Source organism: Pteropus medius, unplaced genomic scaffold, assembly GCF_902729225.1.
Source record: "Pteropus medius unplaced genomic scaffold, Ma_sr-lr_union100, whole genome shotgun sequence".
NCBI classification, from domain to species: domain Eukaryota; kingdom Metazoa; phylum Chordata; class Mammalia; order Chiroptera; family Pteropodidae; genus Pteropus; species Pteropus medius.
This window is the reverse complement of record NW_024352785.1, coordinates 10220155-10236926: the sequence shown is the minus strand read 5'-3', so window position 1 is coordinate 10236926 and position 16772 is coordinate 10220155. Positions and strand designations below refer to the sequence as shown.

The window sequence follows — 16772 nt, the reverse complement described above, 5'->3', positions numbered from 1 at the left end:
AAGAAAATGCTTGACAAACATTCTGCCTCAAGCTTTCTTCCCATCTGAAAAGTGTTCAGCATGACTCAGCCAGATTATTCACTTTTATTGAATTTTGACATTCTTCCTGCATTGGTGGACGTGACCTGGACGAAGGAACTGACCATTAGTTATCTGAAGGGACACACTACTTGGAGTTTGGGCAATATGTCCAATCTTGCTCTAATGCCCACAAGTCCACTTTCTCAATGACTTTAAACTGAGGATCTGTGTTTTATCTGATAACTAAGGCATACCTCTTACAGTCACAGAATATCACAGTGAGAAGGGACCTTCAGGTCTCTCTCCTGTTCCTTTCTCCTGGGGTTTTAAAGAAAGAGTAGGATGACCTGAAAATTTTGGTGGTGGTATTTAAAAATTAATTACTGATTTGTGCTGATACTTACTACAATGAGATGTGAGGATCAAAACTCAAAAACAGTTGAAAATTATCTAATGAGTTAAGAGAGGGGAAGGGAAGGAGAAATTAATGAATGCTAAGCCACTGTATACTCATTATTTCATTTCATTTTTAAACCAACCTCCAAGGATACATGTCATTATGTTTACTTTATTTATAGATAAGACAAATGAAACTCAGAAACTTTAAATAAGACTTACCATATAATGATTTTTTTTGCATTAATAGCTTTTGATTTGAAACTTTTCTTTAAATCTCTATGTTCAACAAGAATGATATAATATTTTAGTTCTAAACAAGGTAGCTTTTCAAAGCTAAATAGTTCAACATTTTATTCTTTACCTTTATATATATAATTTATATTAATGCATATTTATGAGGATAAGGTTTGAATTTTGGTGAAGTCAATATCTGAACCCAAGTCTAATGGTATCTAAAGGTCATAATTTTAATATTATAGGTATGGCTACAAATACACACATATGTGCATGTGCAGACATATACAGAACTATTTCTCAAGGACTTAATTACCATTCAGTACTATTTCTAGAGAAGAGAAGATGACCTTGCAACAGGATCTTCTTTTCTCTTAACTAACATGAGGTCATCCACAGTTCTATCTTATTGCCTCACAACCAGAATCTCGAGTAATGCACTACCTCTGTCTGAAAGAAAAAGGAATACATAACACCCAAAGCTTTGGTCAGTGGTATGGCCTTAATCCCAGGGGAGGGGCACTACTCGAATCCCTAAATGCAGGTCTCTGGCCTAGCTCAGGACATCAGGGGCTCTACCTCATCTTAGCACCCCAATAACATCCTGTGTAGACTTCTAAGTCACCATCCCAGAGTCACTTTGCAGAAGGGTATGTAGCCAGTAGGGGTTATATTTCCTCACTCATAGGCTGGTTTCCATCTGATCAGAGCTCAACGTCAAGAAAAATGAAGACAGACGAGCAAATCTACCTACTTGTGAGTTAGAAGAGTCTGATTTTTAACATTTTCACGATAAAATGGCTCCTGTTTCACGATGCCAGTAGATACATTTAAGGTAACAACTGGAAAACCACTCTGGTGTGTCCAACTGTCCATTATGATTTTTATTGTTGCTGGCAAAACAATTTGACTCTGGTCATCTATGGCCTGTTTTAAAAAGTCATCAAAAAAGCAGATATTTATCATCAAAATCTTTTGAGGTAGCAATCTCCTAACTACATAGCTGTTCTATGTAGTAATTCCCAGTGGATGATATTCTGGGCTAAATTCAGAACTCTGTTTAGCTCTGAATGGCTCCTGAGTTTGTTCATTCATTCATTCATTCATTCATTCACTGAGCACATATTTATGGATCTAATATGTACATGCTCTCTTCTGGGCATAGGAATACAGTGGTAAAGACTACAGAAAAGCTCAACCTAATGGAGTTTCATAAACAAGGCAAAATTGTTTTCCTGTGGCATTGCTGTACACACATGGCTGTCCGATCTTGTTGAAGTCTATCATACAAAACAACTCAGTAGAAACATGTCAGGAAGTAGGACAGCTACCATTTGAAAATGCCTCCATAGATCATCTTGTTCAGCATTTGAGTAAGAAAATGTCTCCAAATACGACTGTAAAAATAGAAAAGTTAAGATTACAATAAACCACATGCCAAAGCAATTTATGTTTCCTGCCTTTCAAGTAACAACAATTTTGTAAACTCACCTTAAGTGCACTGATAAATAAATTCTCATTCAGGAAACCAGAAAGCATCCGGGCCATAGACGCTCCCTAAGACATAAGAAGCTGTCTGTAATTTGAACAAAATTCAATATCTAAATACTGACACATTCCATTTTCATAAGCAGTATTCAGAGCTGTACTCCTGACTGCATTGTGCACTTTATTTGAATGTTTCTGTTATTCCAGAATATGATAATAAAATAACAGACTGTCACTAATTAATAGGTAAATGGTGAGCAAATGTCCTACATTAAGAGTTCAGGGTACACAAAAAAAATTTAATTTAGATATTTACATGGCAAGAATAAATTTGCACCAAACAGAAGATTTCACCTTAAAAGTAGCAAGTTGTCTATTTACAATGGTAGATAGTACTAAGCACCTAAAGTGGGCCTGATTAATATTTAGTAGATAAGAATTGATTTAACTACATTTTTAAAATCTATCTACTGCATAAAATTAAGGTTATTTATATCAAAACTTGTACAGTATCATATTGTCATATTATCTTTAGAATACATTTTATGCAACTTTCTGCAAGAATGCAGAACAATAAGAAATATATAACCATTTTTACCTTGTTATAGGTAAATAAGTCAAAGAGCTCATTTATTTCATTTGTTTCTGTGAAATTTTCCATCTTCATGGATACAGCTCTAGATACCAGGGCGTGATCTTCTTTGAGAACATCATGTAAAATGTCAGAAAAAAAAATCTCATTCTAAAAGAAAAAAATTGAGCTACATTAACTTCTGAGATGTCACAGGAACACAAAATTCAATGTTCCCAAAATACTTTCAAAAACTAACATTGATAAGGGGGAAAAAATAATCAAAAAGTGCTCTGTGAGCTGTAATATGCCAAATAAGTCAGGATTCCATGAATAATAAAACTCTAGGATACTTTTCTTCCCATTTGGTGTCCTTTCTTATTTCAATTTTTTAAAAACCAATTATAAAAGTTAATGTGATTTCCAAGATAGCCATCTACATTTCCCTTAAGGAGGTCCCTGAACACCCAAAGAGGGTCCTCCAGGGAATAGCATCTCTTGGTGGTTTTAATTTCCTAGAATTTTATTGATAATTTTATTAGTAACCCCTTAAAATCAACCAGTCTCTCTTAAATGGGCATTTATAAACCAAAAGCATGCCATATTTATAAATTCGCAAGGATGTTGATGCAGTAATTTGTAATTGGAAATAAATCCACAGATTGGATATTACAGTTTATAGCTCATGCATTAAGAGAAGGCAAATGATTATATTTTAATAAGAAGTACAGAACTCTCCAAAAAAACTAGATCTCTCCCATACACATGACAAGGGTCGTTTCTTTCAGGAAAACCAAAGTATTGCCAAGAGGTGCATGGGATGAAAGAGCCAAAGAAAGGACAGTGGAGGAGCTAGTGGACAGCTTACTCATACCCTACAGAGCTGTGAGGGCCCCTGATAATCCACATGAAGTCTCAAGTCCCTAAGTGACTCTCTTGGGGCGTCCCCATGTTGACTCTCTCACCCCTGAACAGTGTCAGATAAACTTTCAAATTCTGTCCCACTTCCTTTAGCCGATGCTCCAATCAACCCTCTCCTATTAGAGATTATTTTTAGATTTATTAATACCATTTATAATGCTACTATCAAACTCTGAGAAAGCTTGCCATTTAAAGCAATGCATATCAAATTTTAATGTGAATAAAGACACCTGGATTTTGTCAAATTCATATTCTAATTCAGTTGGTTGGAGCCTGTATTTCTAATAAAATATCAGATGATGCCCATGTTGTTAGTTCAGGAATCATACTTTGAGTAGTAAGAATTTCGAGGAGACATCTTCATAAGTCTGATCTTATTCATTATGTATTGGTTTTATTAGTTTAACACTCAAGAGTTCTGTTTCTGCATATGGTTCTGTGATTCTCATACTCAGTTTCAATCTAATGACTAGACTCGAGGAAGCCAAAGTTCATGATCTCTCAAAGATCACTGGAACAAGGCCTTAGCTTTTAAGAACAAAACTTGTGGAAATTTTCTCAAGTGCCAGGATCTGATGCCCTCTGGCAAGAGTTATAGTCATTCAGCTCTACAAGCAATTGAGAAATGTAGATGCAGAAAAGAGTGATTAAGAAACCAATGATAAAAACAAATAACTAAATGGTACAAAAAGAGGTTAATCTTACCATTTTAGATTCAAAAATACCAGTAATATGTTTTTAAGTTTTCCCAGATATGATAGCCATTTTAGTTGCATGAAGAAGTAACTGATTGATGTTAATAACATAATCTATTTAATTAAGAACATAGAGGGTGAATCTAATTATTTTATGGGAATGGAACTTCTTTCCTTATTAACTCTAAGCACAGAGTTAATTTGAAATACAACCAAATGTTTTCAATAATGGTTAGAGAAGACACTAACCATGTATATATTCTATTTTATAAAAGAAAGATATAAACAATTTTGTAGGTATAAAGTATATGGAAAGGACTTTTTAAGACAACTGCGGTTTACTATATGTATATAAATTTAAATATATAAAGTCACATAATAAACATATACACGCGCGCGCGCACACGTGCACACACACACACGCGCGCATACACACACACACACACACACACCATTAGCTACTAGAGAACAAGAACACTCCCAGATGCTTTCTCTGGAGAGCATGGTAGTTAAAGGCATGGGCTTTGTGGTCACAGAACCTGGGAATTAAATCTCATGTCTGACATTTAATAGCTGTGAGACTTAGAACGACTTACTTAACATTTCAGTTTCCTCAACTATAAAATAGAAAAAATAATAACTACACTCAGATGTTTGTTTAGGAGATCCAGTAAGATGATGTATGTATAGAACTTATACTACCTGACACTTAAGTCCTAAGTGCTCAGTGAATGGTAAATACAATATTATCATCATTATTCTCATCATCAGACTTGATCTAGACAAGTGGGTTGTAATCACAGATCTCTTCCAATCGGTGGCCTTGGCAAGTCACCTAACCCTTCAATACTTTATTCTCTTGATCTATATAATGATGTTCAATGCAGGGGAGAAAGAGCAGAGGCACCACAGAGCGGCTGGACTGTGGGGTGGTAGGCATTTTATAGGATGTCTGCAAAAGAGGGTGGGTGGCATGAAGTTGGGACATTAAGAGGCTGCTATATCAGTGCTTCTCAGAAACTGTAATTTCACAAACAGATGAAAAAAAAATTTGTTTAAGTTTCTGTGAGGCCAAGATAGGTTTGTCAACTTTTTATTCTGCCAACTTTTTAATCAACAAAACCCAAATACCTATCTACCATCACGATACTTTCTATAAAAGAAGGGAAATCTTACTACCAATATAATAGACAGAACATAATCTTAGAATTTCTTTCAAAGTGAAAAAATTTAGTCTGTAAGGAAGATCTGGCCAGTGGAAATCAGCATTTTAAATAACAACACACTGTCTGAATGAGTGAGGGTAGGGAAAGGGAAAAAAGGGCCAAGAATTGAGCCTGGGAAATACTTGGGAAGGGAAATGAGGGAGAGGCGAGCAAAGAACCCCAAGAATCAGAGAGATGACAGGAGGCAGGAACAGAGAGGAAGAAAGGACCTCTGGCTTGCTATAGAGATGTAAAGTCTGTGTCAAAGGATGATATTAAATCTAAACATTTAAACATCTAAATCAAATAAAATCAGTTCGGCTTCATCATGCTATTCTGAAAGCACTACCTAATCACTCTAAATAAATATTCAGAAATAGAATTTAAAGTTGAAATCATCGGAATTGAATAGCCATAATTTATTTTCATATTACTATTTACTCAAAAGAGCAAAACAATATCAGCTACAATATATATATTAGCTATTAATATAGGTAACATCAGCTATATTATATGTAATATTATATATAATATTTATAATATATAATATAGCATATTACTTATCATTAAGGTCATAGACTATTGATTATAACTGCTTTAAAATTTAGTCTAGGTAGGAATAAGTGAAAATAACCTAAAATCTAACAATAGGGAAAGATTATATACATACACCTTATAAGGTGATATAATAAAATATTTAGGTAACCCTTAAAAATCTTGTTTTTAAAAATAATGATTTGTAGACATGCTCTTGATATAATATAAAGTAGTAAAGACATTACACATTTCTGTGTAGTTTCCACTATTATAGATATTTACAATTTATAGTAAAGCCTGGAAAAAGAAAACACATTAGAAAGATAACACTGATCTCCGGTATTACAGATTCAATATTCCTTGTATTTTTCTGTATTTTACACATTTTCAACACTGAATATGCATTACTTTTATAAATAGAAGAAAAAATTATAAATATATTTAACAGACATACTTACTCTTGAGAGTTTAGAATTGAAGTAGTTAATTACTCTAGACTCAAAATAAGATGCAAAACCTTCATTGAGCCAGATATTGTTCCACCAACTCATGGTAACCAAGTTTCCAAACCACTTTTGAAGATGGAAGAAAAAAAAAGAGCTTTCTTAAATTTAAGTTATATTAATTGTAATTTCATCTTAAATATAAAGTCAAAGACATAATTAAACTTTATTTGGCATCAATAAAACAGAACTCCCAAAAGAATATTGTTGTTTTAACATGCACAGATATCAGTCATGCATTTCTCTGAAACAATTATTTCACATTCAATGACTGAAAGCAAATTTTGTTTTAAAACTGTGATGTTCAAAAATAACTTAAGCTAGAGTAGCCTTTCTTAAACTGTCCACTTTGCCCATAAGTTAAATAGAGCAGAAATTCTAAATGTTCACTTAATAACCTACTAATTACAGCATCTTATACTCTAAATAGACGACGTCAGGATTTTGCTGTAAACAGTTACTATGTTTTAAGAACATGATTTGATCTGTGCCACGTACAAATCACTCAAGTACTCATATGTTCTGCAAAAATGATTCAGCTATAATTATTTTCTATTTGAGTTTAACAAAAAGATAGTGTCAGATGATGAATAGAATCAAGAAAGAAAAACACAATAATTTCTAAAACCAACAAACCACACTCTTGTATTTAACCAAATTCTTATAACTGCCGTGATATACTAATAGTTAGCATCCTGATTTCCAAAACAATGTGTCACTTAGTCTATAATAAAAAACGACACTTTAGGTACAATCTAAACTTGTGAAATTATGTGTTGGCTGTGTAACAAGGTGTTATTCAATCCCAGTAAATCACTCTTTCCCAAAAATTCTTATGGATTCATACAACAAAAGATAACAATTTCATAGTTTCGATAATTTCTTTCTTAACAAGCTTGTATTAATGGAGTCGAGGTCAAAATGCATATGTGAGAATTTCCATCAAATTAATAGTCATAGTCATAGCTCTGCTTGGCTTATTTCTCCTGAAGAGGATTTTGTGGCGCAAAGTTAATCTTTAGATGTAAATAACTGATCCGTGAATGGACTGTAAGGTCTCATCACTATGATTCATCACCAATTATTCAAATCCACCCAAGATCAGATTATACAGACCCCTCCCTGTTTTTACTCACTGTCCCATTTTTTTAAATAATTTTCTAAAATTTGGTATGTGGCAGGGCTTTTCGTTGCTGTTGTTGTTACTTTTGGTAGAGCAGCTGGAGAACATCTTCATGTGAAATAAGAAAGAATATTTTACCACATGCCTGATGTCCAATCTCATGGGAGACAATGCAGGAGATCACTGTCTTTTTTTCTGTTAGTTGATCATCTGGTTGCAGCAATAATAATGACTCATCAAACATCAATAGTCCCCAATTTTCCATTGCACGGTCGTCAAAAGTAGGCAAGGCAATTACATCTAAGTGAATTTAAATGGAGGGAAAAATAGAATCTCTTCCCAAAATTTTGAAGTTTCCAGATATAAATATCTCAAAGTTAAATCATATAATTACTGGAAAAAATATAAGTGAATATTTATAATCTGAGAGAAGAAAAGGCTTTAAAGACAAATACCAAAGACAGAATCCAGAAAATAAATTGGTTTGGCTATATAAAAATCAAATATTTTGATAAAGGACTTCTGTCCAAAATATACAAAGAACTCTTAAAAGTCAACAAGAAGCAAATAAACAACTTTATAAGTTTGTCAAAAGATTAAAACAGATGATTCACTAAAGAAGATATACAAATAGAAAGGAAGCATATGAAAAGATGCTCGACATCATAAGTCATTAGGAAACTGCAAATTAAAACAACAACTACACACTTTCTAGGATGGCTAAAATCAAAACACAACACCAAACACTGCAGAAGATGTGGGGCAACAGGAACTCTCATTCATTTCTGGTGGAAATGCAAAACGATACAGCCACTTTGGAAGACAGTTTAGTGGTTTCTGATAAGGCTAGACATAGGCTGACCATACAGTCTAGCAGTTGAGCTCCTAGGTAAAAACTTATGCCCATACAAACACTTGTACACAAATGTTTATTGCATCTTTATTTGTAATTGCCAAAAATGGGAACCAACCAAGATGTCCTTTGGTAGGTGAACGGATAAACTGTGGAACATCTGTACAATACAGTATTATTCAGTATTATTCAAGAAATGGCCTATCAAGCTATGAAAGATCATGGAGAAACCTTAATTGTGTATTACTAACTGAAAGAACCCAGTCTGAAAAAGCTACACCAAGATAATTCCAACTACACATTATTACGGAAAAGGCAAAAGAGCGGTGGTTTTCTGGGACGTGGGGAAGGAGGTAGGATGAATAGGTGGAGCACAGAGGACTTTATGATAGTGAAACTATTCTGTATGATAATGTAATGGTGTGTACATGCATTAAAAACTTGTCAAAACATAGAACTATATATATAACACAGAGTGAATCCCAATGTAAACTATGAGCTCTAGTTAATAATAATGTATCATATTGGTTCATCAATTACAATAAATGTACTCACTAATGCAAGACGTTAATAGCAGAAACTAGGGCCTGTGGCAGGGGGAGAAGACATATATGGGAACTCTTTTTAAAAAGTCTATTTAAAATTAAATATTTTAATTCACCAAAAGGCACTATAAACAAATTTGAAAGGCAAATCATGAACTAGGAAAAACATTTGCAACATTTACTACAACTAGACAATATTTTTTCAGTAAAGAACTCTGGCAGATCAAAAAAATGTGAACAATTCACTAAAGGAATAATTCAAACAATAAAAAATCTTATTTAATATGTTCAACTTCATTGGTTATCAAAAAGAAAAAATTAAAACAATAACTTAATCTTTCAAATGTATGAGAAGCTCAATAATTAGTAGTGGTTAGTATTAGTATTAATAATTAGCATTAATAATTATGTATAGGAAAACTGGCACATAGCCTGCTGGTAAGAGTATGAACTGGTACAATCTTTCTGGAGCAATCCAGCAAAATGATTCATAATCCTTAGAAATGCTCCTACCTTTTGACTAAATCATTCAACTTCTGAATTTATAATAAGGCAAACAGCATGGATATGTGTAAACATTTCCTTACAAAGGTTTTCTTTAGTGTTTTGAAAGTAGCCCCCCAAAAAGCGGTCGAATCAGTCCAAATGTAATTAAATGAGCATCAAATAAATTATTTTGTCATATCAATATATAGTTATTCTATATCTTTAAAATGACAATAAAAAAGAATATTTAGTTATCTGGATCATGTTGCTGCATAGAAAAAAAAAGCCATTCAAAGAACAGTGTCAACTGTATGTTGTCATCTTGGTTAAAAACATCAAATACAGAGAAAGAAGAAATCCAGAGTAAGATAGGCATTGAAACATATGCCAAATGTCAGCCGTGGTTATGTATGTATGGTAGCATTACAGGACATTTTTCTTCTTTTTTGTGTGTACTTGGGTCGTTACATAGACCCCATCAGTTAATACTCTATTATCTTGGGACAAAGTTGCCTCAGCATAGGTTTCTCATTTTTCTAACCTTCCTTTTCCTCCATCCACTCCCATCCCACCCATGAATCTGTGTCAGAGGAACAAAATACATTTACATGATACCCTCAATTTAGAGAGAAAAATATCGAACAACTTTCTGAGCTTTGTTACTCACGCAATTTTGAGATCTGTATAGATCTGTGAGAGATAAAATGTTTACATATTTCCTCAAGGATCATATTATGTTCACACATGATTCCAATTTCATACAATGAAAATTCACAGATGGAACCCTTAAGTCCTAATCCAATGATTCATAGCTAAAGAATATTTGTTAAAAACCAGCAAAATCTTACTAAAGAGAACTGGAGTCACTCACGCAGGCCCACTAAAAGGATCCAGAACATAGCACTGCACACTTGTGTTATGAGAGAAAAGGATAAAATGCAAGAGAGAAAGCGTCTGGAGGTATGGGGCAGCCGGCGAGTAACCAGGAGGGATCTAAATACTGAGAGCTCTCTGAACACCTGCTGGGCACACGGCACCACACGAAGAGCAGACAGGCCTCTATGTGTTAGGAACGGTATGGAACTGACTCCAAAGTAGCATTTAAATGGCGACAATGAGTCTCTGGAGGTTCGTCTGGATACCCGTTGACCTCAACCTAGAGTCGCCATAATAGGAAATCGATTGCACTGGAAGGGAAGATGCCTTACCTGTTTTCGGAAGAGGGTAACTAATATTAAATAAATCTTCCAGAAAAGAGAAGGTGGGACCTGTGATGTTCAAAGCAAAATCTGCATGTCCATTTGCAATGGCGTCTTTCCGGGCCCAGATTCGTATCTAAATTAAAACAATTAAACAGTGATTAGGAAAAGCAGTAGTGATTTTTGAAAGTGGCAGCCTGCTTGCTCCAATTCTCTGATGCTCTAGAGCCAAAGTCAAACAAAGTTACATAACAAAATGACTAAATGCATTCACCTCTTGAGAAAAGCCCGGAAGGCTATTCACTAATTTGTGAACAATGGCTCCCCCAGACGGTGTGTTATTTCCATTTTTTGCAATAACGTGTTATAACTATTATAATACAAAAACAATCTGTGGCATTAAGACAGGAAGGCAACTTTCTGTTGTCTAGTCAGTGACAACAGGTAGGGTTGAAGAGACAAGAGCCAGCTGCTAATACTCAGATAAACTCCACAAGGACACCTGCCCTAGGGAGACCGATCAACATTAAAGACCCCGGGTTGATAACCATAAGGATCTGCTTAGAGGGCTGAAAAACTTTCCCTTTGGCTCCACGTGTGCAATCAGGCCCAGAGGTGCCCGCGGTGTGACCTTTTCTTCATCTTAATACAAATGCCCTGGGTAGGGATTTAACACGCCAAAGAGACCTGCAGGGTGTTAAGAAGCTTGTAGCCACACTGCGCAGATGCCAAGGAACCTTCACCTCTGCACACCTAGACGAAGTTCTCTCCTCGCCTGCCTCCTTCTAAAAACCCTGCCCTGGCCACCCTCACCTGTACCCCCTCCACCTGCGAACGACGGGGATCTTTCCTTTTGGGTTGCTGGTTGCCTTGGGCACAAACTCAAAACTTTTTCTTTATCTACTTTGGCATCTGGTGATCTCCCTCGATTTCCATCTGGGGAGACTGTGAGAACCTGAGGCTCTAGTAACAGCACAGAAAATGTAGATTCTATGTTAGAATAAAAGGGTACCTTGGACCCTTGCTTCCCTGTTCTGGACGTATTTCCAATGTTCCAAAACAGAATTGTGCAGTTAGTGAGTGTTATACAGTATGGTACATATTAAACAAATTTGAATCATGCCAATTTAAAATGGTTTGTTAATAAAAACATTAATAGTTTCATCTTATTTTCAAGATTTGAAATATGGTTAATTTCCCTAATTTAAAAAAATTCATCAAAAGTCTTATAATTTCACAGTTGAAACAAGTGACCTATATCCTCTGTTTCTGATACTTCTACTTTGGTAGGTAAAAAGAAATTCTGCCATGCTTTGTTAGTCTAATATAACTGCATTATTGTTTGGACACTTGGGAAACTTATTTGTGTGATTTGGGTGACTACCGTAATTTGCTCTTCTTTTAACATTTGTTATTATTTCGATATGAAATCATTTCATACTCCACAACAATACCATCGAAGCACTTTTTTAATGGAGTTGCTAGTGTTAATGCTAAAGAATATATATGTGAAACTCAATAACCCTGGAACGAAAGTTGGAGGGAGACAAAGGAATTAAAATAATTGTCCTGATGTGGGTACAGTTAATTTGATAAAGAATTCTTTACAAAACATTAGAGAAAATGCTAAGAAATTGAAAAGCGGCACAATAACATTTGCAGACTGTTATACTCCAAGAACACGTTCACCTTACTTTGCTGAAATTTCTGCTGGAAAATTTGTCTTGAATTATGTGAGGTCTTCAGGAAGGCTCCCCTTTCACAAAATGCAACCACCTGTTTTCGAAGCCTCCTGCCTTGATCCCTCATTCCTTTCATCCTCCTCCATGCTGCAGAGGTCTCATTACAACTGGGGAAGAGGGGCCCAGGACTCAGCCCTACCCCTACAATAAACTTACCCTCCCCAATTCTAGTTTTAATTTCTGACGCAACAGAAATACTGCTAAACCAAATCCCACACTATGTGAGTGGAAAGAATAGTCACCTCTCCCCACATTCAAGATAATGAATGCATTTTAATTATAGACTTTTGGAAAATAATGGCAATAACAATTAACATTTGCGTGTGAATTTTCAGTTTATAAAGTTCCTCCCATAAACTGCCATTCTATAAGCCAAAAGGCAGGCAAATGATGGAGATTTAAAGCTACGTAGGAGAGGTGGGTGTCCCCTAGCAGGGCAGCAAGGAACATTTTGGAAATGTAGCCACAAAGCTCCTTCAAAATCACAAGCAGTCCAGCAGTGTGTTCTTACGGCCCTCCTGAGAAATAGCAGACCTTAACATAAAAGAGAGGAATATCTTTGCAGATGCCCATATGGGCTAAATTCTACTCAAAGAATGTTATTTCCGACCTTAGTTTAGTTTATTCTATGTTTATCCTCATGCCATGCATTAACCACATTGTCAATTTCATGAAATTTTTATCTTACTTAATGAGCAATTTTTAATAGTCTGGATGCTTTTCCAAGAGTACATTCTGGTTCCCCTGTAGAGTATATGGTGGATTCCTTTCCTTTGTAGATCCAAGCTTTAGCCAAATGCAACATTCCACTGATAAACTCATCCCAAATTTCAATTTTCTGGCTAACAACACTACTTTCTTAGGGATGTTCCATTTCCTCTTTGCTTGTATGAGAGCTGGCTTTCTTTGCAGGGTAATCTATCACAAAGAAACAGAGCCTTGTATAAGAATTGTTCACTGTGCAGCAGCATTGAGAGTAACAAGCCACTTGAGATGTGGATGCTGACGGACCACCTTGGGTCACTCATGAGCTCTGGGGCCCACTCCTTCATGCCAAGTACAAAGCATGTGCTTCTCAACCATGCTTGAGTAGATTTATCAGTAAATGTCATGAATGTTTGACTTGGCCAGTGTTATATCTGTGAATATCAAGGATCCACCAGCAATTATTCAATAAGGGAAATCACACCGAAGCCAACAGCTGAGGAAGGTAACCACCTGTTGTTTGCATCCAGTGCAGTATTTTTAATTCATCATTGGGTTAGTAGTGCAGGGGGAATCATTTTGAGTGACTCTTCCCCTGGTAACAAACTTGGCTCATCTGCAGCTACCTGGTTTTCACAAGTCAACGGTGGGAGCCTAAAGATCTTGGACCCAGGAGAGAGCCTCAGCCAGCTGTAGGGCCTGATTTTCCTCAGCCTTGTAAAGCTGATCTGACCTACAGCACTGGCCTTACTTACCCCCACACTAGAAGAGAGAATGAACCAGAATATAAAGTACTGCCAGAATAACCTCGATGTTTTACTAAAGGATCAGTATGTACAACTGGGTGAAAACTATGTATTTCAGGACAGAGTATCTACTTTATACAACTCTGGGGAAGTGTTGCATGCCCCAGTGCTGAGGAAACCAGCAGCCTTACTTCTCGATAGGAATGGTATTTAACCTGCATGCATCATATCAGCCACAGCAGTTGTTCCCGACTGGTGTCTGTTTTGGCTGTTTGGCTCCCGTGCCATACTGCTTGCTAGACATTTTGAGTTTCACCTCAGCTTCAGGGCTGCATTAACATTGTAGGCTAGGTAGATAACAGGTAAACCTGAGCCTCAAAGCATGGCAGCTTTCCCTATTCTTTCCAGTACTGTAAAAGGCAGCAATGCCTGGGGGAGAGGGGTCTCAGAAACTGCCTTGAGTGGGCTTGATGCATGGCCTTCCATGAAAAGCCCTCCACAGAGCTAGAGTGGGAATTGTGTCCCATTCTGCAAAGCCGCACTAAGATCTTTAGTAGGGCTTCAGAAAAGTCAGCATGAGAACTAAGAGGTGCCAATGGGATATGTAGGTATAACCCTAGATGCAGAGAGTGGGTGAACAATCTGTAGCCAATACAAATGTACACTTAACTGGAGAATCCTCTTTACTTACCTCTTTGCCCCTTTCAGTTCTGTTGACATGGTCATAGTCACATACAGCAAATGCGACTAAATAAGTTGGCATGTAGGGTGTAGTGTAAAAAGTGGTAACAGTCCACTTGCTTCCACTCAAATCTTCTTTTTCAGATTGACCTAGAAAAATATATTTTAGTTCAAATCACTGAAAATATAAGCAATAATATCTACCTTTGAAATAATTTGTCAAGTTGATTGTCACCTGGCTACTTCTTCCTGACTACTCACCATAGTCTAGCAGTTCAGATTTTTCTACCCTTAAGCTATCAAAATCATATTAGGAAGATCTAAGGATAGCATTTTTAGTCCTGAATTAGTATCTAAGAAATACGGTATGGCCTGAGAACCAAATCCATGAGCACTATAAGTTAGGCCCACGATCTGCCTCCTCTCTTTTCCATCCATTTCTACTGCTTCCTAGTCTAGCCCATTTCTCACGGGACTTAATCTAGAGCTTCCCAGGCCCATGGTAGGTACAATTCTGCCAATATCACATTTCAGCTAGATCTTTAATGGAAGCAGGCTGGGGCCTTTAAACCTGAAATCATGGACTCAAATGCCTGTGAGGGCCAGGTGCCTGATGTGAAACGGGCTGGTGTACACTACCCGAGACTGGTGAGGATCATGGAAGTCGGGCGCACAGGCCCAGTCTGCCGCAGGCAGCTCCTCCTCAGCTGTAACTATCGCTGTCGTGAAGGAATTGTAAGTCCAGTGTTATTACATCTTTTAAATTTTCAAGGAAGTAATAATTTTGACTTTTATGAGAAATCTCTGAATTTTTAAAAGTTAGACACTACTTTAATCAAAAGAAAAGAGTCACGTGAGCCAAATAAAATGTTCTATGCAGTAGGTCCACTAGCTTGTTATCACTTATGATCAACAGTTGAAGCCCAAACTAAAGGGCAGATGGGCTGCCAATGTATAAGAATAGTACAATGTCCCCAGATTCTAACAGGATTCAAGACATGGAAACAACCTTGGTGTCCTTCGAGGGCAACTGGATAAAGAAGATGTGGAATACTACTTAGCCATAAAAAATGAGGAAATATTGCCATTTGCTGCAACATGGTTGGATCTTGAGAGTATTATGCTAAGTGAAGTAAGTCAGATGGAAAAGGACAAGAACCATATGATTTCGTTCATATGTGGGATATAAAACAGAAAGCAACAAACATAAATAAAACAAACAAACAAACAAACTCAGAGACACAGACAACAGCATGGTGGTTACCAGAGGAGAAGGGAGGGTGAAGACGGTAAAGAGGGTCAAATATATGGTGAAAGAAGGAAACCAGACTTTGGATGGTGAGCACGCAGTATACAGATGATGAATTATAAAACTGTACACCTGAAACATGTCATTAACCAATGTCACCCCAATAAACATAATCAAAAAAGAAACAGGCTTAATCACCTCCGAGATGTGAGTACTGTCACATACTCAATGTGACTGCTCTCTCCAATTATAACACACCACGATCCAACACATTGCCTACAAAAGCTACTGATTTAAAAGCTATTACAGAGTTAAATATAAACATATATCATTAATACATAAAAATACATATGTGAGATGACGGGAGACATTACTTACCTAGCTTTGGCATGTTGGAAAGGGCCACATAACTTGGATGATGAATAATTGTAATATTAAAAGTTGCCTTCAGAGCTGGTTCATCAAAACAAGGGAAAACATTCCTGGCAAATGTTGGTTCCATCTGAGATGCTAACAGGGCCCTAAAATACATTTTTGGGAAAAATCTATTTATTTTTATCTCAAACCAGTGGAAGAAAAAAATACTGAGGGATTATGGCTTATAATTATAAGGAAGGAGCTAGAATGTTTTCCCCTCATCTTCCTTGCTGCCCTCCCCCATAACACACACACTCCACTTCTCATAAGACCTAAAATACAAAAGAACTATTTAATTTTCAACCACAAAATAATATTTACTTCATTACATCATATGCCTTTAAAACCTTTTACAAACAAAATAGGAACAAATATAACCAATAAGCAATGCCAGGCTTTTGAGAACCAAGTATATTTTCGAATAGAATTACTACTTTGGGAATGGCCTATTG

General features: G+C 36.2%; 1 protein-coding gene across 1 annotated transcript in view; it reads right to left on the bottom strand.

Moving 5' to 3' along the window:
* LVRN (laeverin) overlaps positions 1-16772 on the bottom strand; it is a 54232-nt gene that overhangs the window by 25127 nt on the left and 12333 nt on the right. Inside the window, exons 2-10 of the mRNA XM_039848496.1 lie at positions 16282-16424; positions 14665-14804; positions 10790-10916; positions 7843-7997; positions 6530-6643; positions 2741-2884; positions 2146-2211; positions 1986-2051; positions 1409-1581 (exon numbers count right to left, since the gene is read on the bottom strand). Of these exons, the coding sequence (XP_039704430.1) occupies positions 1409-1581; positions 1986-2051; positions 2146-2211; positions 2741-2884; positions 6530-6643; positions 7843-7997; positions 10790-10916; positions 14665-14804; positions 16282-16424 (1128 nt within the window). The remainder of the gene's footprint in view (positions 1-1408; positions 1582-1985; positions 2052-2145; positions 2212-2740; positions 2885-6529; positions 6644-7842; positions 7998-10789; positions 10917-14664; positions 14805-16281; positions 16425-16772) is intronic.